The sequence below is a fragment of the Cynara cardunculus genome, assembly GCF_001531365.2.
Source record: "Cynara cardunculus var. scolymus isolate 2C chromosome LG 15, CcrdV1, whole genome shotgun sequence".
Taxonomy (NCBI): Eukaryota; Viridiplantae; Streptophyta; class Magnoliopsida; order Asterales; family Asteraceae; genus Cynara; species Cynara cardunculus.
In genome coordinates, this window is record NC_037542.1 from 21113545 (window position 1) to 21138745 (window position 25201).

The following is a 25201-nucleotide window of genomic DNA, read 5'->3' on the forward strand; positions in this document are numbered from 1 at the left end:
GGGGGATTTGTTGTATCATCACTTGTGGTATCATCTGTGATATTACTTGATTGGTTCATTTGTTTTTACTTGTTTTTTTTATTGGAGTTGTTCCCATAATTTGTATGTTTATTGACATAATGTTCCCAGAATATGTTGATATACTAATTAATGAACCATAATCATAGCCCTAATTAATCATATGTGATAACACATTGGTTCATTTGGGTTTCTTTGTTGTTTGTTGGAGCTGTCAATCACATATGATTACTTGATATTATCATATATGATTACGTGTTACCAAACAAGAATGAGAACCTGATATAATCACATATGGTTACTTGGTATTATCATATATGATTACACCAATTATTCCGATAAACAATTGTTGATGATTTCCGTGAACAATGGTCGACTTCAGTGCATAAATCCTCAAGAAGGCTATCATCCAAGTGAAGTTGAGAGAGAAGGCGATTTGGGGGGGGGGGGGGGATTTGCCATATCATTATTGAATGGATGGGTGCTTGAAGATAACTTTGGGTAAAATTAAAGGTAATTGATGTATATAAAACCCTCTAAATTAGCGTGTCATATATACCATTATTAAAATTAGTTTTCTTTCCCTCTTTTGCCCTTATAATTAAATTCCAACATGTTTATTATTTGAATTAGCCCATTATATTACAAGTTTGCCATTATTAATCATAGCCCTTGATTTATTAAGTAGTTGGTTAGGATTCCTTCTTGTTTTCTCGTAAAATACATGTCTTTTCGTTTGAACCTGCCAATATATATATATATATTTATCATTCTTAGTACATTAAAAATCTAGTTCAAATTTAATCATGTCATTTGTCCATAAGGTATACACAAAAAGAAAAAAAGCCTTTTTAATGGGATATTGAAAATATACCATTTGGCATCATTTGACAAAGTTTTGACTTTTTATTATGATATTTATCTTAAGAAAATATAAATTAAATAAAAAAGTGGTATCCGCTATAAATTAAACACTTGACTTGTATCTTTTCATAGTTTACAAAACTCATTTATACAAAAATGGTCAAACGTGTGACTTTAATAAAGTTGATATTTCAAGCACTAAAAAATACAATTTTTTAATTTTAGATATTGATATTAAATCTTTTGGTAGTTAAAATCTTATAGAAAATATTTGGTTTTGTTGTCAAATAAAAATCGTAAATTTGTTTATATACAAAAACATAGACAGTAATAAATAAAACATTTATTTTTATCCACAAAAAAGTGACAACAATATGCACCTCTATTTTTGTCCCTTTCAAAATGGTTTTAAATACATGTTACTAGCTATTAGCTAATGGGATATTGTGAATATACCGATTTTATTTATTATTTAATATTATAATTTATACATTCTTAAATTATAGTATTATTAGTATTTTGAATATTGTTATGATAAAATTCTGAAATTAAAATTACATTTTTAATTTTAACTATTTTTATACCATGTTTTTTTTAATATTCTGTTTGATATTCACGATGTTAAGCTGACGTTTTCTTTGTTTATACAATATTTTAGATATTTAAACAATAATGAAATATCTATACTATATTATAAAATATTTATATAATTTTTTTTAAAAATAATGCATTAAACACCGGATAGTGTTTAGTAATGTATGATCCCTTTAATTCTAAACTCCATGAAACCAACTAAAGCCACCGTCAACTCAACATCAATACATTCAATACCTCTTCGTACATCAAATCATTTCACCTTAACACCGATTTTTACACCATTTTGATGTTGGTGAGTATTATCACACCAAATTTACCGTTACATTATTCTTTTAAATATAAAATTTTAAATTATATTAAATTAAATTAAATTAAAATAACATAATTATAATTATTTAAAAGTAAAGAAAAAAAAAACATGTAAATGAAAAAGAGAAATATGTGGTGATGTAAGGAGAAGACGTCTTAATGCACGTGTAAGAAATGGGAAGGGCAACTTGGTAATTTGGAGGGGGGAGCGTTACCATTCCCAAACAACTCTTCCAACACCTCCGTTTCACCAACAAAGACTCTCGTCTCAGTTGTTGGACGTATCTACACTCATCAACAAACACCCAAAAACCACACTGCCGCTCTCTTTTTTCAACATACATACATACATACATACACGCATACACACGGACTCTGATATATATATAGATTGTGAGAGAAGAGAGAGAGAGAGAGAGAGGGGGAGAAACCCTCAAGAAACCTCTTCTTTCTCTCACTGAAAAAGGCGATCGGGAAAACCCAATAGCATTTGTTCATACGATTTGGCTTTTTGGGGAGTTTCAGTATAACTATATAGTGTTGATAGATTATATATATATATATATATATACACAACCGTATAATTGTATAGTTTTATTTATATATATATATATATATATTTATAAGCGCCTGATGGAGATGTCACAGTCCGATCCGGTTACAGAATGGAACTCATCAGGTGGCCAAACAGGGCTCGAAGGTGAACGACACTTGCATTATCGCATTTCAATTGGGAATTTCTGTTTTTCGATTTGGGTTTTTGAGTGTTGTTGGTTTTAATGGTAAATGCAGAGCCTATGTGGCAGTTAGGGTTGGGAGGTGGGTCGGAATCGTATCCTGAACGGCCGGATGAGGCTGATTGTATCTATTATTTGAAGACAGGGTTTTGTGGCTATGGTTCTCGCTGTCGGTTTAACCATCCTCGTGATCGTGGTTCGGTAAATATTTCCAAATCTTTTTCCATCATTCATAATGTGTTTCTATACTCGTCTCTTGTGTTTCTTGATGTAATCATCGTCAAAAAAGCCAAATAGATCTTGGAATTTAATAGATCTGTATACAAATTGGGTGTTTTAAGAGCTCAATAGTAACTTATACTCTGTGGTTTTATATGTCTCCACATGTATGATCCCCCAAATTGACATGCATTAAGCAAAACCATTTGCTGATTACCTCAAAATGAGTTGTTAAAAAGTAGCGTTTGGTAAAGGTTGTTTTGATGAGCTTTGCCAGGTTGCCGGAGTTATGAGGTCTGCCGGAGGGGAATACCCGGAACGAATTGGACAACCCGTATGTCAGGTACTTCATTCGAAAACTTGTTAATTTACAAATTCGAATGATTTTTGTCATATAAGGTTATATATAGTTAAGAAAATCTTATATTTAGATGCCTTTAATGATAACAAGATCCAACCTTGGAGTTCTTATTCTGTGGGATGCTTGTAGTAGTTGTTCTTATCACACATGGATTCTTAACTTTTGGTAGAATGTTAATCTTATTTGTTTGTAGTTGCATTTCATCTTTGGTTTTAAATGGATTTATAACTAACTTAGCTGCTGTCATCACATTTGTCTTTTTCACTACTTCCAAAAGGGAACTTTTATTTAGTTAGTTGTTTGTTTCTATTTGGAAACCATTTTCTTTATAGATCAAGATCAATGTAGGTATGTTAGGTTGTTAACCTGTTACATTGTATCATGTGTTCTTTTGTTACTTCCAAAATTGATGTTGACGACTTTTTCTTAGTTGGAAATGTATTCGTTGGAGTATTTAAGATGCATATGACATCTTTTTGTTCTATGTAGATTGAGATCCAAATGTAATGCTCATAATTTCGTCTTTTATCATTTTGTCCTACAAAGATTCACACGATTTTTTTCTGTTCTTGGGATCGTCTTTCTCTGATGAGTTCATCTTTATTAGTTTCTGACTTGGAAATTTGACCTTTTCGATAACATATGTATTCGCAAGTGCATTATCTTGCTATTTGTATTACAAAACAGCCTATCATGTGATTTTCTTATGAACTCCAACTTTGTTGCTACCATTGCATTTATATTTTATCTGGAATTATTAAGACGAGTCTGTATCTATTTCTGTCTCAGTATTATATGAGGACGGGAATGTGCAAATTTGGTGCTTCTTGCAAGTATCATCATCCAAGACAGGGGATCGGATCATCAAGCACATTGGCACTTAATATGTCTGGATACCCTCTTCGTCCTGTGAGCTTCTTGTCCTTTTTATTTATATATTTTTCTGAACTTCATATTGCAATTTGTCAGCTCAACATAAACTCCGTTATGACAGGGTGAAAAAGAGTGTTCATACTACTTGAAAACAGGGCAGTGTAAGTTTGGGGTTACCTGTAAATTTCATCATCCCCAGCCTACTGCCATCATTTCACCACCACCACCACCGCCTTTGGCACAGGCACAGACACCCGAATCTTTGTCTATGTCCTCTGCTATATACCCAACTTCTGTTGCCTCTTCTCAACAGTATGGAGTCTTTTCCGGCAACTGGCCAGTTGCACGACCTTCTCTTCTTCCAGGATCATATCTCCCAGGGACTTACGGTCCAGTGATACTTCCACCAGGAATGGTCCCATTTCCAGGTTGGAATCCTTATCAGGTATATCTCTATTCTCTACACAACTTTTCTTCTCAATGTTCTGATTTATAAAGATGGAAATTTTCATCGTTATAACTAGTAAATCACGTTGTGCAGACACCTGTTAGTCCAGTAGCATCTCCTAATACTGTTGGAGGAGGTCCGCTTTATGCAATAAATCCTCATTTATCTCCTCCAATGTCTTCTTATACTGGATCTTATCTTTCTATGCCATCTTCTACTGGTCCTAGTAAAAAAGAACATGCTTTTCCGGAAAGGCCTGGTGAACCTGAATGTCAATATTTCTTGAAGACAGGGGATTGCAGATTTGGTTCCTCGTGTAGATACCATCATCCACAAGAATGGAATGTACCAAGGACAAACTTTGTGCTTAGCCCTATGGGCCTTCCCCTCCGTCCAGTAAGCATCTCTACACATCCCTCCTTCATCTTTAATGCAAACCAGGAATTCTTTAGGTGTTCAGTCACTTCGATAAGCTAAAACTAAATTTATCAAAACACACAAACTATATCTTGAGTAAAGTGAACTTATATAAATTAAACAAAAGCTAAAAGAAATAAATGTCATAAAGTTGCAAGTATGAGTGGATTCGGTCCTTAAAGATAAAACATATGTACATCAAAATAAACTAAGTTTACATAAGATTAGTATTGTAAAGTTGTATAAATAAAAGGTTTCAGTTCTTACAAATAAAAGCATATCATAAAAACACACGAGACAAATTGTTTCAACAAGGAGCAACCTTATAGAATAGTGAGTCAATTGCTACTTTGCTAGTAAAAAATGGATTCACAATTTCACTTGGATTTATCATTACAAAGTCTACTTTTATGAAATTAAAATTTTTGCATGGTTAAGTTGAGCTTTGCATTTTAAATTAATCATCTTGCGAGTTATTGTTCATTCCATGATATATTGATTCTCTTATGACATTTTATAAATAATTTTGATGTAGTTCATGAGATTTTAAACAAAGCCAGAGGCCTATATATGGTCTAACTTCTTTAAGAGAAATCCACTTTAGGATCTGTCCATGTGATTTGATTTGTTTTTTTGGTTTTCTTCCTGTGATTTATTGTTGAATCAAACATATACATACATATATATATATATATATACATACATATATATACATACATGATACATATATATATATAGCTCAGTTCTTCTCTGTTCCAGTATTTGAATCTGTTGTGTGATATAACTAGGAAGTCCTTTCGAATACCACACATGGCATGCAAGTTTGATATTATCATATACAAGAATCAGCAAACTCAATTCTATGAAGCTTAAATATGAAGAAATAAGTGAAGGAAAGATAACTTTTTTTTCCTCACAGTTGTCATGTTCAGGTAGGGCCTACACGAGCCGAAATTGCATCTTCTAATATTACAAGTGCAACTCAGTTAGGAGGAGATTGCACTTCTCTAGCATTTCCTTTATTGTTGGCTAATATTGCCTTGACACAATTAGGTAAGTCGTCCACCCACCTTGCTGCTTCTTCTGAATATAAGAAGTTTATGTTATTACCAATTGGTGGTGTCGAATAAACCAAAATTTCTCTTGATTTGCCTTCATCCTTTGTTTTTCAGTTTTCCTTACCATTGAGCCTTTGTGAGTTGATGTCATATTTTTTTGGAACTTTTTCTTTTTCTTTAGGGGATTAGAAGCCACATCTTATAGATTGTTTTAAGCTGAATAGGTGTCATCCAGACTGGTGCCATCATTTGTGACAATTTTTGCCAATAAGCTCATATACCCAGAGTTGCAACTTCAAAGTGGCTGTCTTTTTGATATAAATGAATGAATAAATGGACATGCCAGTCATTTCATGGATCTTTTTTTATACTTGGCTTCATTTATAAAGAAAATTCTCAGTAGGCTCTTAGTATGCATCCTTGGGTGTCTCTTTCATATATATTACAAACTTATTTTGCAGCCTAAACATTATGCCAAACATAAAAAGACTTGTGAAACAGCTTTTCTGTTTAGATGTCTCATTTGATTGATGTTGTATGTATTTTGGATTACAGGGTGCACCTCTGTGTTCACATTATGCTCAAAAAGGGGTGTGCAAGTTTGGGCCGTCATGCAGATTTGATCACCCAATGGGAACCTTAAGTTACAGCCCATCTGAGTCTTCACTAGCAGACATGCCAGTTGCACCATATCCTGTTGGATCTTCCATTGGCACTCTAGCTCCATCATCATCTTCATCGGATTTGAGGGTGCAGCAGGAGGAGGTTATTTCTGCTGCAACCAACAAGGAGGATGGTCTGTCAATGACGAGTATGCCGAGCGCTTCAGTTGGATCAAGTTTATCCCAGAGCATGCCACTTAGTGGCAGCAGCACGTAGCGAGCGGGTGGTACCGATTCCCTAACATGCCATCTTTTTTTTTGGTTTTGTGGCAAGTCCTCAGTTGATGGTTGCATCTATACCTTATATTTACATGGCCAACATTTTGAATAAGCCAAAACAGCCTAGGACCCTTTCACCCAAATTAGCTTTTGAATAACCAGAAGGAAAAAAAACGTCATGCCTGTGTCTGTTTATGATATGATGTTGTATAGGAACAAAAAAGGATTTCTTTGTCCATCTTGTGTTGTGCTTCCTACTTATACTCATGTGGAAGAAGGTTTTTTATCTGTGAATTTTTGATTTGTGACTTCGGAAATGGATTTATTTGGCTTACAACTATCAATGCTTCTTTCTTTTTGTATCGCATGTCATCTTGAAACTTCTCATATTCTCGCAACTTAGACCACCTTGTTTGATCTTCTCTCTCATTGTGTGTGTGTGTGTGTATAGTGGGAAAAGATTCAGGAGAACCAAGAAAAAAAAGAATGAAAAAGAAATATCAAAATGGATGCCGAATCAAAGATGGTCATTCTTTTTGATGTAATTTGTTGCACTTCAATTTTTGTTGTTTTCGCTGATTTTTTATTTAAAAAATTATGGGGAAATATTTGTATTTTTTGAAAAAGGCACTTATAACCATCTTTTTAATCCTTATATGTTGGATCATCTCAATCAAAGGTTTTAATCCTATATGTTGGATCATCTCAATCAAAGGTTTGGATGAATTCTTCAGTTATTTATTTTTTAGGGTTCTCTAGCGGTCTTGATCTAACAGTTCTATATATTTTTATATATATGTACATATAGACACATGTATGTAAGGATGATTTGAATAATTTTATCAACTACAAATTGATCTCAAGTCTCAACCACGCCGTTTCACAACACAATGGAAGGTTTCTATTATCTTGTGTTCATAAACCTTGGGTCAACAAGTTACCAAAAATGTTGCTGACAACCAATGTAGGTGCTTTTCGCCAAAGAAACAAAACTAGCACAAGCCACATTACATAACCATGCAGTATTGTTGAAATCTTCACCGAAGAACCAAAAAGACTTGGGTGCCGAAAAACCTGTCTAGATGGTAGTAGAGTGCAAACATTGCTGCCAAAAGATCCCATTCTGCTACCTACTTCACCTGATGCAATTCAGATTTCGACGTATGTAAGCTTATCTGCAAATCCAAAATGATAAAAAGATCAGAAACAAAAATGCACCTTCTGTTTTTTATTTTTCTTGTTCTTTTTTTTCTTCACTTTGATAGGCTTCACATTCATTTCTTCATCTTCTTCGATCATAACCTGTCACATTCAGAGTCATTTAGAAATGGGCATCAACGATTAAAATGCGAATCAATGAACATGGTGACAGCTTTGCAGGAGTGGACGATGAAAGCACCTCAGGATCACCAAATGAGTTTACATGCTGTATTTTCCTTTCTGAATTTGAAGAATTGCCTGCATAGAATTTGACATAAATAAACCACAAGATAATCTTTTAACAACTGAACTCAAGTCTCAACATGTTTTCAGAATACGAATGTGGATGTTAATTAACTACTTGGATGATTTCCAAACAGAGTAACAACTCTCTTTTTTGATACATTTGTTACTGAGCATTGAGATGTATCCAGCACTAATGCCAACATGCAACTCGTGGCATGACACAAGATACTGATGGTGCAATTATAAAGAGGTAAAAGATTTTGACAATTATATTTCTGTTTAAAGAATTTCAATTTATCTAGAACAGTAACTAAACATATTTCTAATGTAAAATATATGTATCTTCTGATCTCTGAGTTATGCATAAATAGACCAATTTAAACAGTAGACAACCTGAGGAGTAGTTTGAAATCATATAGAAATCAACTTAAAATTTGCTTTTATTTTTGGAAAAACCTCGATGTTTGTTATAAGTAATTCTATTGTGTGTTGCGCTAATACAAATGCAAATTTCCAAATAAACCTTGTACTGCAGAGATGCATTGAAAAAATAAAAGAAAAATAAGATTCAAGAACAGTAGACTAACAGAACTTGAATTTTTCCATTTATTCATCCATGTGATTCAATGGATGTAATCTAATGTTTCCCTCCCTCACTCATCATTGCTCCTTTAGAAGTGAAAGCACACCTCATAAACAATGCCGAAAGCCCGAAACTGTGTTGGAGAATAGTCAAAATGACATCAAAGGCATGTAAGAATCGCTAAAATCCAATACTTCTACCCCTGTGAGTGTCCCAGATGGGACAATTTGAATTCTCATGTGCTTATATTACCATGAGGTTTTCAATTCTATGCTAATGTTCACTTTTTTAAACATTCCCTGATGGTTGTTCATTAGTGCAACTCCAATGGTGTTGATAGGGCAGCCAGAAGATATGATAAGCATATCAATGACAGGAAGTAGTTAGGAAGAACATCTTTCATTATTAAAGATCAATTTACACAAGGATGGCGAGATAAGAATCTTAGCCAAACATAAAAAGCAAGGTGAACAAAAATATGCAAGCTTCAGGAGTCTTGTATAATAAAAATTAAAAAGGTTTCATAGAAGCTCAACCATAAACTAGAGATCAACTATAATCTATTGTATAACCATGTCACAGAGAGTGCCAGCAAGTTCATAATAGACACCAATGAAAGTTACATTGAAGAGTATAAATGTAGAGTATATTTTTTTGTCCACATGTTTATATGTTCAGGCTGTCAAGTTCACAAAATGTACCATGCATTAATGGTTCTTCAACCGATATACATTTTCTTTTATCTTAAAGATCTGCAGGACTCACTTCTATTCTGTGGTTCCTCCCTAGTATTCAAAGAGCAACAGAGTGGCACCAAACAATGAACTTGAGAAAAATTTCATTAAAGGTTGACAAACATATCAACGATATTGTTAAGCAAGCTTCTCTTTACAAGAATATGTCCTATGAACTAATAATTGTGGTCAAAAGTACTAATATTGAGAGATCCGTTTGTGGCATGAAAGTTGGTTGCTCAAAAGGAATAGGGATGTGTGCATTAAAAGCCAAGTACTTTGCAAAAGCCACATTAAGCAACATCGGACCTGAGGATATCCAATATCATCTCAAAAGGAGGAACAAACAAGGATATTTACACAATCACTTGCAGCACTAAGTACTTGTTAGCAATTGGTTCTACACTACATGTCAATGAGTCAAATTCACTGAAGAACCGCCAAAAATTCAAAAGGAAAAAAGAAAAAATCATCTCAAGTTCATATGGGAGGAGAAAGCTCCAGCCTAATGTCAAGGGGTTATCAGCAGTATGCAATTATGTTCTAAATCAAAGAAAATGTTTCAAAATGATAGCACATCAGATAGATACCATGTAAATATTAACCACACCCTGCATAGATAACACACAAATGTTCAGAAAATGATTCTTCTCCTATAATGCATTAACTCACAAGAACATTCCTATCTATTGCCTTTTCCTTCTCTTAGAAGTTAGAACACACCATAACAATCACAAACGGAAAAAGACTCAAAAGAATGGAACTCTTAAAATACCATAGGTACTCCATTGTAGAGTATTAAACCTAAGAGGTTGCTTTCAGCACCCATCCTTTATTACAGAGATAAAAGAAAAAATACAACCAATTTTTACGACGACAACTACAGTACAGTTAACAGTTATCAACTCCACGTTATTTAGAATCATGAATGCCCATTAATACCACTTATAGCATGTAAGGCCTTAAAATATTAGCTGATACGAATTTAATATATGTGTTTTGTGATGTGTGCGTGTGTGCTCATATAGATGAGCAAAGTAGGATGAGGATCCTTACTTGCTCTAACAGTCTCTTTGGCATTTTTTACAGCTAATTCCACAAGTTTCGGATTAATAGAAGACAACCCACTAGGTTCCTGCAACTTCCGTTCCAGAAACTTGGCTAACGCAGCAGCTTTGTTAGTCTTCAATGGTCCTCCAGGGTGTGCCAATCTGCAAGTGAATGTTTTTTCCCCAATTTCCAACATCAATAATTCAATCCAGTTATTACATCCACATGCCCCTCCCTTCTCAAATGATACCAAAAAAAGAACTTTCTCATATTTTCAAATCTAAATACTGTTCATAATTCACATTCAAAATGTATGTGGATATTATCATAAACTTGAGTTAACTAATATGTTTTCATTCCTGGCATTTGTATATCGATTTCAATCGAGTTACCAACTGTCGCAAAATCATACATATCAATAGTTTAACCTGGTTACTAAGTTTCCCTGAAAATCTACAACAGTAATCGGTTTGAAATTTACACAGTAATCAACAAAAATAAAGTGCGATTAATTCAGCAGATCCAGCTAAACCCTCTACTTGCTTGTGGTTAGATTCCAAACAAAATTTTCCAGATTACAACAAAATAAAAGGAAAACAACAAACAAAAAGGAGGGAGAAACAGAAAGAAAAAGCTGACCGGGGTTGAGATCGGGAAACGGTAGGGGCCGCAGAAGGAAGAGGTGCAAATTTGCTTCCACGAAGAGCCTTTCGTTCATCCTCCGTCAGTTTCTCCATCGGATCACTTGCTAACACCTTCTGGTGAGGATAACTTCCGATGAAGAAGAGGTATTCCGCCGATTGATGTCTAAAACTCCCCCAAATCTGTGGATTCTGAGATTTTCAGCGGCGGATGGTTGAAGGTTTTCGGTATCATTCTCCCTCCAATTTTGGGGAATTCGGAAGGTCGGAAGGGAGAGATTGGTCGCTTGTCGTACATCTTTGTAAATACCCATTTTGCCCTTTCATAATATTTTCTCCAAGAATTTAAATCATAAAGTTATCTATTAATCATAATTATAAGATACTAGAAGAGTACTCACGTAATGCAGTGAGACAATTCTCGATTTTAATGTTTTATTTTATTATTTATCTCTGTCGATGTTATAATACGATTTTATGTGTTTTTAAGAAAGAATAATGATTTTATTTTTGAAATATAAATTTGAAGATATAATAAAAATTTGAAAAAAAATATCAATGTTAATATCAAATCAACTATTTAAAAGTTCTCATTTTTTATATAATTTTTTTAATTTATTTTTTTATTATAATTTAATTTAAGTTTAATAACGAAATAATTTATTTTTTGGTTTAATAATATAACATTTTATAAAGATAATAATTAAGTATTATGTTATAACTCAATGATTATCCTAATTATATTTTAGATTTTTATATTTTAAATGAGATGTTTATCCTGTATTTGATTATGTTTATCTGTTGTTAGTTACACGAATTCAGATATGAAGTTTTAATAAGTTGTACTTACTTACAATCTACTTGCAATCTTGAGTTTTAAGTACTATGCATTAATAAACGATACTCTACGCATAAAAAGTGGTTTTTAAGAGTTTTTGTCAAATGTTTTATAATATAGTATAGATTTATGAAGAGATGAATCATTAATCTAGCCTCATTAAGCTAAGCTAGTAGGGATGGCAACGGGGCGGGGATGGGGCGGGGTTTGCAATCCCCGGCCCCGGCCCCGGTTTGTGTACAGAGTCCCCGGCCCCAGCCCCGTCCCCGGTCAACTTTTGGTCAACCCCGGTCAACCCCCGGTCAACCCCCGGTCAATTTAACAACTCAACAAACAGTAAAGTAAAGTAACAAACTAACAATTCAATATACATTAAAGTAACAATTCAATAACAATGTAATCATAGAAATAAAGTTATGACCTAATTGATGAAGAACAGGTTCTGTAAACACACTGTCCTACACACAGTGGGTTAGCAAGTCGCAACCTTCAATGTGTATTTTCCATTTCATAATGGGATACCATCAGGAATTCAAAGTCGAATCTTTGAAGTGGTTGTATGCGAATTCCAGACAAATAATGAAATAAGTAACCAGAAACTAGAAAGACATGGAAAAATTGGCAATTGGGTTTACTCACTGTCGAGTGCCGCCTGCGGCCCTGCAGCCTGCTGGAGTGGTGTGCCTGGTGTCAAGGGGAAGGGGTAACAGCAGAGTAGCCGCGAAGGGCGTAGGCGAAGGGCGAACTGGCGAAGGGCGTAGGCGAAGCCGAAGGCGATGGCGTAACAGCAGAGTAGCCGCTGCCGGTGTGCTGTCTGTGGACTGTGTTTGTCGCTGTGTGACCGGTGTCGCCTGTGACCTGTCGCACGGCACCTGTAGTGTGGACTGTGTAGAGGTATTACGTATTAGGTATGAGGATTGAGGTCTGAGGATGAGACGATGAGTATGGAGTATGGATTGAAGATGAGTTTGAGTAATGTCCAGTCCAAAAAGCCCAAACCCAAATAATTAAAGTCTGAAACAGTATGCATAATCAAAGCCCAAACTAGTAATTTTAGCATTTATCTATATACCGGGTACGGGGCGGGTCGGGGGATACAATACCCGGCCCCAACCCCGGTTTGCCTCTACCGGGGATCCCCGGCCCCGGCCCCGGTCCCCGTTTTAGCGGGGATTCCCCGTCCCCGTCCGGGTCGGGTGAACCGGGTTCCCCACCGGGTCGGGCCAAATCACCATCCCTATAAGCTAGTCCTTATAAAATTTTGGCTTATAAATACAAAATTACAAAAATAGATATTCGAATCACAAAAGGCCTTGTGCCCCATATAGCCACGTGTTAAAAATAAGGCATGTCATGTACCTCTTAAACAAAATCCTAGTTCGCAAAACATGAGTTGGAGTTTGCGAAATATAATATCTTTAGCACGTTATCTTAAATCCCAAACATTTAATATGTTGTAGAGATGGATGAAGCTTAGTTGGGTAAGGGATCCTTGCACATTGGACTTGGAGAGGGTGCAACATCAACATGAGGGATGATAATAAAATTTTGCAATTTTATACTGGATACCTCTAACTCGTAAAATCAGTACAGGTTTTACGATTCGAGTGCCTATTTTGTATCAATTGAGATTAAAATGTAAAAGAAATTAATTTAATAATGTTTGTTTACTTTTTAGGATTGTTTGTTTTTTTATTCTTTTTAATACTATTTGTTTAATTAGTATAATATATATGATTTATGGTATTGACAATAGATGATATATTTACTTATAAAATTCAACTAACTTTAGTAAGTGCTTCAAAGTTGAAAAGGAATATACTAATTAAGTTCATAATTGAAGTAATAAGTCACTAAACCCATAAATAAAAGACAAAACAAACTTTTATGATTCCATCATTTTTCATTAATTACTGTATCTCTTTCCTTTAGATTCTCAATAAATTTTTTCATTAATTACTGTGTCATTTGTATCTATAGTGCATGTGTGGTGGCGTTTTCGAATTCATGATATATATTGCATGTTAAACGTTATGACTTGAATATATGTCAAAATCCGTCAAACTGAAACTTCTGATTCATGGTCATAAAGATCACTTTGATCAACCAAAGGGCCTATAGCCTAGTGGTATCATAGTCCTTGATAACATAAGAGGTCAGGGGTTCAAACTTCACCAAATGTGAGAAATATGTATGAATTTATTTGTTGCATTTACCCTATATAAATATTATATACTTTAAAAAAATCACAGTTGAAGATGAGATCATGATCACGAGGCTTTACATATGGAGATATAGAAACTGCATCATATATACATATATATATATATATATATATATAAAAATATAATAACTTGTATAGATGAACGTATGCGATGGATGTGACGATAACAAAGGTTCATTTGCGAGTCTTTAATTCTAGAAAAGAAACATTTTGGTAAACAATGCAGAATTGCAGATTACATCACAAAAAAAAAACTACAAATAAACACACAAACATTAAGAACTCATCCAGTAATCTTGCACTTGATCCTTGCTGCATGCATGCCAGTGCTTTCACGCCCATAGTATCCCCATATATATATATATATATATATATATATATATATAAATGGTTTATTTAATTTTATCTACTCTAGCTAGTTATTATATGTTTATGTAGGCAATTAGGCATGCATAGATACTGCATGAAAGACGTAAGTAAATTATCTTCTTGTCATTGTTTGCGAGTTAATTATCGCTGGGGGGATGAGGGTTCGTTACCTACGGATCCCAGAGGGAATCATCAGGTACCTCATCCCAGTTATGATCAAAGCTAGCAGGATTGGAATAATACATTGTTGGGTCGTTGTTATATTCCATCCATGTTTCATGGGAATCAAGCGGTAAGTCGTTAATGGCCTGGATTTCGCTTGGGGAAAGTCCGACATTGGTGGGCACAGAATGACCCGAGCTCGAGCCAGTGTCAATCTCAGATGTCGACGGTTTGAGGAGCATTGCAGCCTCGTGAGCAGCCACACGTATGTCATCAGCACTGGGGGTAGCAGGGCGGGGGAGAGCGGTTGCCATTTGGGGGAAGTTAAGCCGGGCACAGTCTCCCCGAAAATAAAACGACACTGCATCGTATGCGGCTGCTGCCATTTCGGGTGTGTCGAAACTCCCTAGCCAAATACGCGATTTGGTCACTGGATCACGTATCTCAGACACCCATTTGCCCCATTTGCGCTTGCGGACACCCCGGTAGACCGAAGACGTTCCACCACTTGCAGATGAATGAGTGTCGCTCATGGTTCGATTATAGTTTAATGGAAAATAAGTGATCCAGCCACATATTTATACATGTGGACTCAAATGTTACTTTTGTTCCAAAAATGTATAATTTAATAAAAGTGTCATATTTAAGGCCATTTTATAGTAATTGCACTTGCACCCCTTGTATTATGGCATCACTTACAAAAACACCCTTGCATTTTGGATATCTTCAAAAAGACCTCTTGAAGGTTACATGTACACCGTTTAATCATATGATAAGACGGTTGATATCCTTACGTAAGTAGTAACAGAATTATCCCATTTTACTGTGTTTTGAAACTAAATTACTTTTATTTTAGCCATTGTTTTTTATTTATTAAAAACCGTTAATTAACCAAGTATTACATTATAATAGTACTAAAAAAATTATATCTGATAAAAATACATAAAAAATAGATTGTAAAGGGAAAGTTTATAATAAACAAGCAAGATTTTTTTAAATAAAAGTTGAGCTTACAACTTAAGAATTGTGAGCCTTAACTGTTAAGTGCCATATCAATAGATAAAAAACTATTAAGCACTTAAGCAGGGGCCAATTTTGTTATTAGGCCAATAATTTAGGGGGATATATTATAATTTGATGGAATTTCCAAGTAGCTTCCAAAGATATTTAGCATCAACTCAATAATCATTTTTAAGAGCTTGGTTATAACCAATGATGTTCTGCCACGTCTTCATGATAAGAATGTGTGCTCTTTTTTCTAATATATGCACTTGTTACATGACATTTTCAATTTGGAGGCCAGAAAGATAAGCTATTGGTTGGTGAAAGGCTTCCTGCTAATAACGCGGTTTCTAATATATACTGTTTTGTGGTATATGCGTGTGTGTGCAGTGTATATATACACACAAACCAATTATGATATGAGAATGAGAGTTAAGATAGAAACATAAGAAGGGATCGGAACCTTGATCACTTTTAATTACATCTCACAAATGAATCGCGTTTGATATGGGGATTGATTTGGTGCACCTCATCCTAATATGCATCCAATGGTGGAGATCTCTTCTTACGCTATTCAAAGGAACCCTACCCTATATACACATATATACATATACATGTGCATGTGCTAATATGTAATTTGTATGGATGTGTATGTATACAACATCCATTATATATAATTAGTAGATAGATGAAGAGTGGCGAGTTCCTCGGGTGATAGACCTTGACTCGTTAGAATATGTAGAACCCTATTAAAAGAATCCTTGAAGAGTGAATGGAATCTCTAACATATACAGAAGATATATGGTCCAGTTATAACTAATGTAGGAATCTAACAACCCCAAGAAAAGATTCAAGGTTGTACAAGCTACGGGTGCATATGTGTTGAAGGATTCCACACATTTCTTGTGTTGTTATCCGTAAAAGGAACAATGATATCATCAAGATTGTATATGTTTCTTTATATGACACGCAATATAAAGTGTCTCGCCTCGTAAGTTATTTGATAGACCCAAATGATTAAGCGTGCAATCAACTATGTCCATAGATGTATTATCTTGTTTCTTAAGAATTTTTTTTTGGTTGCCAAGGAGCAGAATTAGGAGTTGTTTGCAAAAGAATGATGCCATTTTCTTCCTATAATGTATCAAAATCACTTGAAAGTTACTCTCCACGATTGTCAACAACACCGAGTCCTACTATTTTCGCCGTATCGAGTAATCTACATGTGAGTTATATATTTCGTCAACATTATGCTTGATGTTACTATCTAAACCTACAAAAATTCGCTCTTATCATCTCACAAAAAGTAAGTTGGTTTTGCTCATAATCGGCAAAATGGTTGAGTTCACAAACATGTTACATGAGATTCAAAAAGTTTGTATTTCCTTTAAACTTGAAAAGAGTTGTTTTGCAAATGTTGATTTCACATTAATTTTACATTTATCAAGGTTAATGTCCAATTCGATAATTTCTTTACAGAATGTCCAGTCCATAAAGAAAAAATTCATTTTCTACAGCAAAAATCTTGCAACAAGTATTGATTGAATTGAGCCCTTTCAATTCTTGATTAATTTGGCATGATCTGCATAATTTCTTGATTGAATGAATAAGATAACGCATGAAGCTTAAACTTTCTGTATAAATATAAATTGTTAGATCATAATCGATAGGGGTTTAATAATTTGAAAGTTCCACAATTTGTGAGATATGTGAAATCCATTCTAAACCATTAATTTAAGATAATTAATGCATATTTTAAGAAAAAAAAAGTCAAATTCTATTAATCTCTCTCTCTCTCTCTCTCTCTCCTATAACATACACACATTCGCAATTAAATATGTACACAAGGTGAACACAATGAAAATGATCTTAAGGATGTTCACAAGTGTTCAAAAGCACTACATTTAGATTTATTAGATTTGTTGCTAATATATCGGTATTAAACCATGAAACTCCCGGCGGATGACCAGTGGGCCAAAGTGGTAGATTTAAATTTAGTTTTTTTGTTTTAGTTATGTTCACAAGTTATATCAGATCTGGTAGATTTAAAGTGTGTTCACAAATTATAATAACATTTATAACAAATTATTTACAAATTATAATATTATTTCTAAAAGAAAAAGTGTCTACAACGTGTTTACCTACGCGCATATTTAATTATGTGTGTACGATATGTAGAAGGGAGTGAGAAGATAGGAAAGATGAAAGAGAAGATACTAGAGGGAAAAAAAAGACTATTAGAGAGGAGTGATAAACTTTTTTTAAATTAAATTAGATTTTATTTCTTAAATAATTTTGTGGTATAAATTAAATTTCACCAATTAAAAGTATCTCTAACAAATTCTTCAATTTTTTTAAAAATCTCTAAAATAAAAATACAACAAATTCTTCACTTAGAAGATTACAACATCGAATATATTATTAAAATATTTCTTTCATCTAATAAAATATTTATCTCTAAATATTTAATTTCAAAGTTTTCTATTTGTGGAAATATATTAAATAGTATTTCTCTCTCATTGTATTCATTTTTTTGTATGTTCTCCAAATTTTGAGATTTTTATACCATCTCTCCTATTTTCTCTATTTTGAAGAATCTTTTGGAGCAAAAAAAAAAAAAATTGCTCAAAATTCCCAAATTTTTTATTTTCTCAATTTTGAAGAATATATTTGAAAAAAATTCTCAAAAGAAGGCCTCCATAATTAATATACAATTATTTAATAAACACGATCGTTTTTATAAAATCCATACAAATTTAATCTTGATACACATATGTCTATATTTCCATAGCCAACATTCATGAAACCGTCTTTATTTTTCAAAGAAAGTATAACTTAAAGAATGTAGAATTTCAAACATATGGGTTATGTTTATCAATCATAAATTAGTTTGGTTTTCGAATTTATTTAAAAATCCTTAGTTGGTCGTATAAACTAGTTTTTTGAAAAAAAAAAATATAAAATAAAAAAGCGATTTTGTGAAATAATTATGTAAGCAGAGGGGAGAAGTATATAAAGAATATTTTCTATGAAAACATAATGACTTTTTAATATTAAGTAATTTGTTAAAATAAGTTTAATATAATTTGGTGGGATGAATGAAAGTGGTTTATGGTTTGAGTCAAAAGGCCACCAAATTTAAGAAGAAAACAGCTGCCAAGCAAATTACACACAACTCCTTCCTACTCAACTATTTTTTAGTTGTGTAGAAGATATATTATTTTTCTCAAAGATTTTATATCAATTAAAAAATATTCCTAACAACCTCTTTTTTTTTTTTTAAATATTATTATTTCTTCTTAAATAAATACTCATATTTTTAATTTAGTTTGTTTTAAAATAAACTAGAAACGTACTCACGCAATGCAGCGAAATACATCGTCATTTTAATATTTCATTTTATTCTTTATCTCAGTCGATGTTATAATATGGTTTCATGTGATTTTGAGAAAGCGATGATGTTTTTATTTTTGAATAAAATATATGTTTGAAGATATAATAAAAATTTGACAAAAGTATATCGATATTAGTATCAAATTAACTATTTAAAATTCCTCATTTTTTGTGTAATTTTTTAATTCAATTTTTTTATAATTTAACTGATGTACAATAACAAAGTAATTTATATTTGGTTTAATAATATAACTTTTTTATAAAGATAATAATTATTTATTTTGTTGGAACTCGATCATTATTCTAATTATATTTTAAAATGAGATATTCATCCTCTATTTGATTATGTTTATCTGCAGTTATTTATACGAATTCAAACATGAAGCTTTAATAAGTTGTACTTATGCATAATTACTTATAATTTTGAATTTTAAGTAATATGCATCAATATACAATACTTTATGCATAACAAATATATATCGATATTCGTATCAATTAACTATTTAAAATTCCTCATTTTTTGTGTAATTTTTAATTTAATTTTTTATTATAATTTAATTTAGGTACAATAACGAAGTAATTTATATTTGGTTTAATAATATAATTTTTTATAAAATAATAATTAATTATTTTGTTAGAACTTAATGATTATCATAATTATATTTTAGATTTTTATATTTAAAATGAGATATTTATCCAATATTTGATTATGTTTATCTGCAATTAGTTAAACGAATTCAAGTATTGAGCTTTAATAAGTTGTACTTATGCATAATTACTTGTAATCTTAAACTTTAAGTAATATGCATAAATAAACAATACTTCGTACATAAAAAATGTTTTTAAGAGTCTTTTGTCAAATATTTTATAATATAGTATAGATAGTATAGATTATGTGTTTTAAAAAAAAATAATTATTATTTTATTTTTGAATAAAATATAAATTTGAAGATGTCATAAAAATTTAAAAATATATATATATATATATCAATGTTAATGTCAAATTAACTATTTAAAAGTTTTCATCTTTTATATAATTTATTTTTTTATTATAACTTAATTTAAGTTCAATAATGAAATAATTTATTTTTGGTTTAATAATATAACATTTTATAAAAATAATAATTAAGTATTTTGTTAGAACTCAATGATTATCCTAATTATATTTTAGATTTTTTATATTTAAAATAAAATATTTATCTTGTATTTGATTATATTTATCTGCAATTAGTTACACGAATTCAGATATGGGGCTTTAATAAGTTGTACTTACGCACAATTTACTTATAATCTTGAGTTTTAAGTAATATGCATTAATAAACAATATTTTACGCATAAAAAGTAGTTTTTAAGAGTTTTTGTAAAATATTTTATAATATAGTATAGATACTCATACTTTTAATTTAATTTGTCTTAAAATAAATATTAATTATAAGACGGATAAATTTATATATTGTTAAAATAATTTTATATTTAAAAGAAAGATACTCTGAAAAAAAAAACATATATCACCCACCATCATGAATCCATGATATCTGACTTTGTATCATTGTTTTGGGAGGATTTATGGGACAGGCCGCATGACGGTGCGAGGGGTCAACCGTAAAAAGGACCCTCGCACCCTAACAACCAACCTATTTTAAAATCCAAAGCTCTTTTAGCCGACATTGACGGCAGCATTACACGTGGAAATATTACTCCCTCTCCTTAAATTAGTGTTCAAATTCTATATTTAATCGTTTCAAAACAAGTGCCTCCTTTTTAAATTAGATAACTAAATTTTTAAATATATTCTTAATTAATTATACATATTTAATAAGAATGAAGTTGCCGTTTTAACTGTAGTCACTTAATTAGTTATAAATATTTAATAAGAACAATGGATGAATCGTCAAACAGTTAGACAATATCAACTATAGATAGATAACAATAGCTTACAAAAACAATTACGCAAACATTGTTAATATCCAATAGAAACATAAATAGATAAAAGTAGCCAACAAAAACATATAGCAAGACAAGCACATGAGCTTGGAGTTACTTAATACATCTTGAGATTGTCATCTACTAAATTCAGGCATCTTTTTAATTTAATTATGTACTAATTTTTTATGGACTACTATTATATATTAAAAAATTGGGCTAATATTTTTGGGCCCTGGCCATATGCCCGTCTCACTCTCCCCAAGGATATCCCTGATCATCGCCACCACAACCCCTATCACCATCTTCAATTAATGCTATTACTGATTTTATCGTTACATTGCATTTATAATATATGCAACGAAATATGAAAATGTAATAAAGAGGTATTTAAGTCACTTATTATCTTATTCTCATTCCAAAGCTGCATATTACTAACTAAACATGTCGTAGATTCCAATTCATTTTAGATATTCTATTTCAATTCCTTGGCATGCTTCCTTGAGGGTTTTTAGTTTGCTTGTGTTTGTGTGGTGGGTGGTTTCTTGTTTTTGCAATGCTTTGTTTTTCGTTTTTCCCTTTGTCATGTTAGCTAGGTTTGGTTGTTTATGCGTGTTGGTTGTTTTGTATTATGTTTTTCTCTCTGATTTTAATAAAGGTTGGCCCTTTCAAAAACAAAACTAGATCAAAGTTTATTGAATTCCATTTCAATTCCTTTAGTGTATTGGAATCACAAAAACAACAAAAGTGCGATTGTTTAGGTTTGAAGTTATGGGCTCCAATTACCTGACATGGATATGATGGTTATATGACACACAAAACATTGTTAGGGTATTCTTGGAAAATTAATTAATAACATCTACCATACCCAAAGTAATTTCTCTCTTGGTCTTTCATAATCAAAATTTATATAAATATGTTTCAAGTTTGTCAATTAATATGTTCAAACTCAATTCATGATGAAACTAATATGCTCAAAAGAAAAATGATGTGTTCATAAGTGGAGGATAATAGCATAATTTCATAGGTGAAATAATAAATGTATTCATATATGAAGATGAAAAATATTGAAACAATAACTTTGTTTATAGATGAAATAGTGAATGCGTTCATGAATGAATGATGTTAAACACACATACAAATTTAAAATAGCCAAATTTTATTTTAGGGACTCTGATATTTTGTAAACATATTCTTATTATTTTGTCCCCACTTATTACATATAATAAACTATTAACCATGAAACAATATTATAGATTCCTATCGAATCAATCTAAGAAAATAGGTTTAAGAAACAGTGGAAGGAAGTAATCTGCAAGGAACATTAATTAATATTATATTATATATTATTTATTATGTTAACGTTGAGGTTGAGGTTGAGGTTGAGGAAATCCCCAACTATTTGGAAGCATGGTCGTAGCACGTCTCGTTCCCATGCATCTTCTGCTTCCTTGCCTTGTTTCTCGAACACGGTGGTTGCATCCACCCGATGGAGCGGCCACCTCAATTGTTTCTTGAGTCGATAAATCTTGGATAACTGACGATCAATCAGTTTGCATGTGTTGGACTTAATGTTGGAAATTGCAGCTTCAAGTAGCTCTTCAGAACTGATCTCCTTCTCTGCCTCAAAATATTCTTTTAGTTCCGGAACCCCAATCGATTTACGTATGCCTCTTGTGTAGTCGGCCTTTGGATCATAAATGCCTCCAACTTCATCAACTAGTCCTACATTTTTCATTATATATATATATATATATATATATATATATGCATCATATCGTACAAATGAATTATGTTAACATCAAATCAAATCGAGAACGAAATAGATAATACCTGCATCGACCATTTGGTCTACCCGTTGTTCAACATATGACCATAGTACGGGTACAGAAACATCGAGCCATAAGAAACAGCATTTGTATTTGTCCCGGAAACTGGATAAGGGATCCTCAACAAGTGCTTCGATGAACGAGTTTGATCCTCCAACGATCACGGGTAGTTTATCCGACCTCACCACCCGTTTGATAGCCGATAGTGCATGGTAACGGAAGTCTTGTGCTGAGAAGTCAGTTTCCGGATCAATCTCCCCTAGCAAATGATGTGGCACACCTCTCTGTTCTGGTTCAGTGATTTTGTTGGTCACAATGTCCAGGCCTTTGTAGACTTGCATCTTGTCGGAGTTGATAATCTCACCCGAGTATTTGGCCGCGATGTCGACGGAGAGACGGGATTTTCCTGTGCCGGTTGCTCCCATTATGAAAACAACAGGCTTCTGAGTCTCCATGGTGATTGTAAGTAAGGATAATAATACTTGTTCCTCATGTCCCAAGTGATGGGTTTATATATAAACATCAAATTCATTATTATGGAATGTTTTTAAAAAATTTCAGTTGAAGAATTAATTATGGAATGTTTATTATGATCAAAGTTTGAATTCCTGAAGTTAATTTTTTCAATGAATTTAACCAGCGAATTAATGATGAAATCAAATCCCCAAATTGTAGTCAATGAATATGAATTGCAAGCTACAGTTGTGGATATATAAGACGATATCCGTTTCAACCTATAAATCATTTTGGATATGCAAAATATATATATATATATATATATATATGTGCACACTAAGATTATTTGTTAACCATGAAAAATGTATTAATTATAGAGACTATTTAGACCAATCACAAGCCTTTGTTAGATTAGGTTCTTCTATCACCATACAACTAATATTGAAAACACAATGATAATCTTCTTCTTTTTTCCTCTTAACTTCACATTCATTAATAAGCGGTTATAAAAACATCAATCCCATGATTATAACTAAAATAATATGTTTATTTTTTTCCCTAAATTATAGATGAATTGTTATTTTAATATGATAATGAAACTTGGATTTCTATCTTCGACATATATGTAGTCGTCAATGTAACGAATCCAACGGGACTTTTATCAAATGTGCCGAGCTGGCTTAGGCCCGGGAATTCACAAGCCCATACTCACATTCAAAAAGAATTAATAAGCCCAAAAATTTTGAATTGGTAATCACATTAGAGGCCCACCATTTTAAGTTTTAAATTTTTAATCATTTGGTTGCTTATATTGAAATAGATGCGTTTGTGGACGTTGTTAATGAAGATATCGTTGATATATTTCAGAGCGCCAAATTTATTGTTGAATCTGTAAAGATTAGTGTTTTGGATTTTGAAATGTATATTCACATTTTGATCGATCTTTATCATGAATATAATTCCATCATATATGTATATTTTTATTTTATTAAAGAGGATTACCCATGATAAAATTATTGGTTTCGTCCCTGTTTTATCATGTACAAATCTAGTTCTATTATATTATTTATGGCTAATGAAAAGCACGTGTCATGCTCTCATTCATCCCTCAGTTCACAAGGGAAATTCAATTTGCAATTAACAAACCCTTTAAGATGTAAAAACTATCACAAACCAATCAAATGAGATGTTCATGAAAATACTGAGAGTTTATTCATCATGATCCATACATTTATGAAAGATAATCAAAGTTCATTAAGTATGATTAACACTTAAAATCAGAAAATAATCAAGATATTTACAAAACCACCACATATTCATTAGACTAAAGAGACAGTTGAAATTGATTTGTATGGTTTGTATTTGAAACTCCTTATATATACAGGGAGAGGTTTGTTTGAGAAATAAAGAAGTGATCATAGCCATTTATGCGGTCAAGATTGGTCAAAACTTGCAGCTTTGACTGGTCAAGCGAAAAATAGACGATGGTTTTGTAACTTTTACAAATAGGCGGAAAACAAGTGCATATGTGAACTCATAGTTCATATGTGAATTAGTTAATTATAGACATGTGAATGAGACCTGCCCTATTAGGGAACTCGGTGTGCCCACCCCGACGGGGACAGAGATTCCCCGCGAAACCGGGGACCGGCGATTAGGACGGGGGTCCACCAAAGTACAAAACCGGGGATGGGGACGGGGTCGGGTAACGTGGTCCCTGCCCCAAATATTAATTTTATATATATATATATATATATATATATATATAT

The 25201-nt window shown here is 32.5% G+C and overlaps 4 protein-coding genes across 5 annotated transcripts; 1 reads left to right on the forward strand and 3 right to left on the reverse strand.

Moving 5' to 3' along the window:
• The first annotated feature begins 2418 nt into the window (after positions 1-2418).
• LOC112527640 (zinc finger CCCH domain-containing protein 34) lies at positions 2419-7111 on the forward strand. 2 transcript variants are annotated; one of them, XM_025138390.1, is made up of 7 exons: positions 2419-2488; positions 2581-2726; positions 3022-3087; positions 3895-4014; positions 4100-4423; positions 4520-4822; positions 6457-7111. In XM_025138390.1, the coding sequence occupies exons 1-7, from the start codon at positions 2422-2424 to the stop codon at positions 6778-6780; spliced, it is 1350 nt and encodes a 449-aa protein (XP_024994158.1). In that variant the 5' UTR covers positions 2419-2421; the 3' UTR covers positions 6781-7111. The 2 variants fall into 2 exon arrangements, with proteins under 2 accessions (XP_024994158.1, XP_024994159.1); XM_025138391.1 differs by having other exon boundaries at positions 4715-4822.
• Positions 7112-7598: 487 nt separating this feature from the next.
• LOC112527750 lies at positions 7599-11532 on the reverse strand. Its single transcript, XM_025138534.1, has 5 exons — positions 11235-11532; positions 10602-10756; positions 8182-8240; positions 8001-8084; positions 7599-7921 (listed from the first exon to the last, which is right to left on the reverse strand). The coding sequence occupies exons 1-5, from the start codon at positions 11330-11332 to the stop codon at positions 7913-7915; spliced, it is 405 nt and encodes a 134-aa protein (XP_024994302.1). The 5' UTR covers positions 11333-11532; the 3' UTR covers positions 7599-7912.
• Positions 11533-14837: 3305 nt separating this feature from the next.
• LOC112528768 (ethylene-responsive transcription factor ERF021-like) lies at positions 14838-15362 on the reverse strand. Its single transcript, XM_025139840.1, has one exon. It carries the CDS (start codon positions 15360-15362, stop codon positions 14838-14840), a length of 525 nt encoding a protein of 174 aa, XP_024995608.1.
• Positions 15363-22537: 7175 nt separating this feature from the next.
• On the reverse strand, positions 22538-23431 carry LOC112528669 (adenylate isopentenyltransferase 5, chloroplastic-like; the record flags this gene model as incomplete). Its single annotated transcript, XM_025139691.1, has 2 exons — positions 22981-23431; positions 22538-22872 (listed from the first exon to the last, which is right to left on the reverse strand). Coding segments are annotated over exons 1-2 (786 nt in total), but the record flags the coding sequence as incomplete, so codon positions are not given.
• Positions 23432-25201: the final 1770 nt, after the last annotated feature.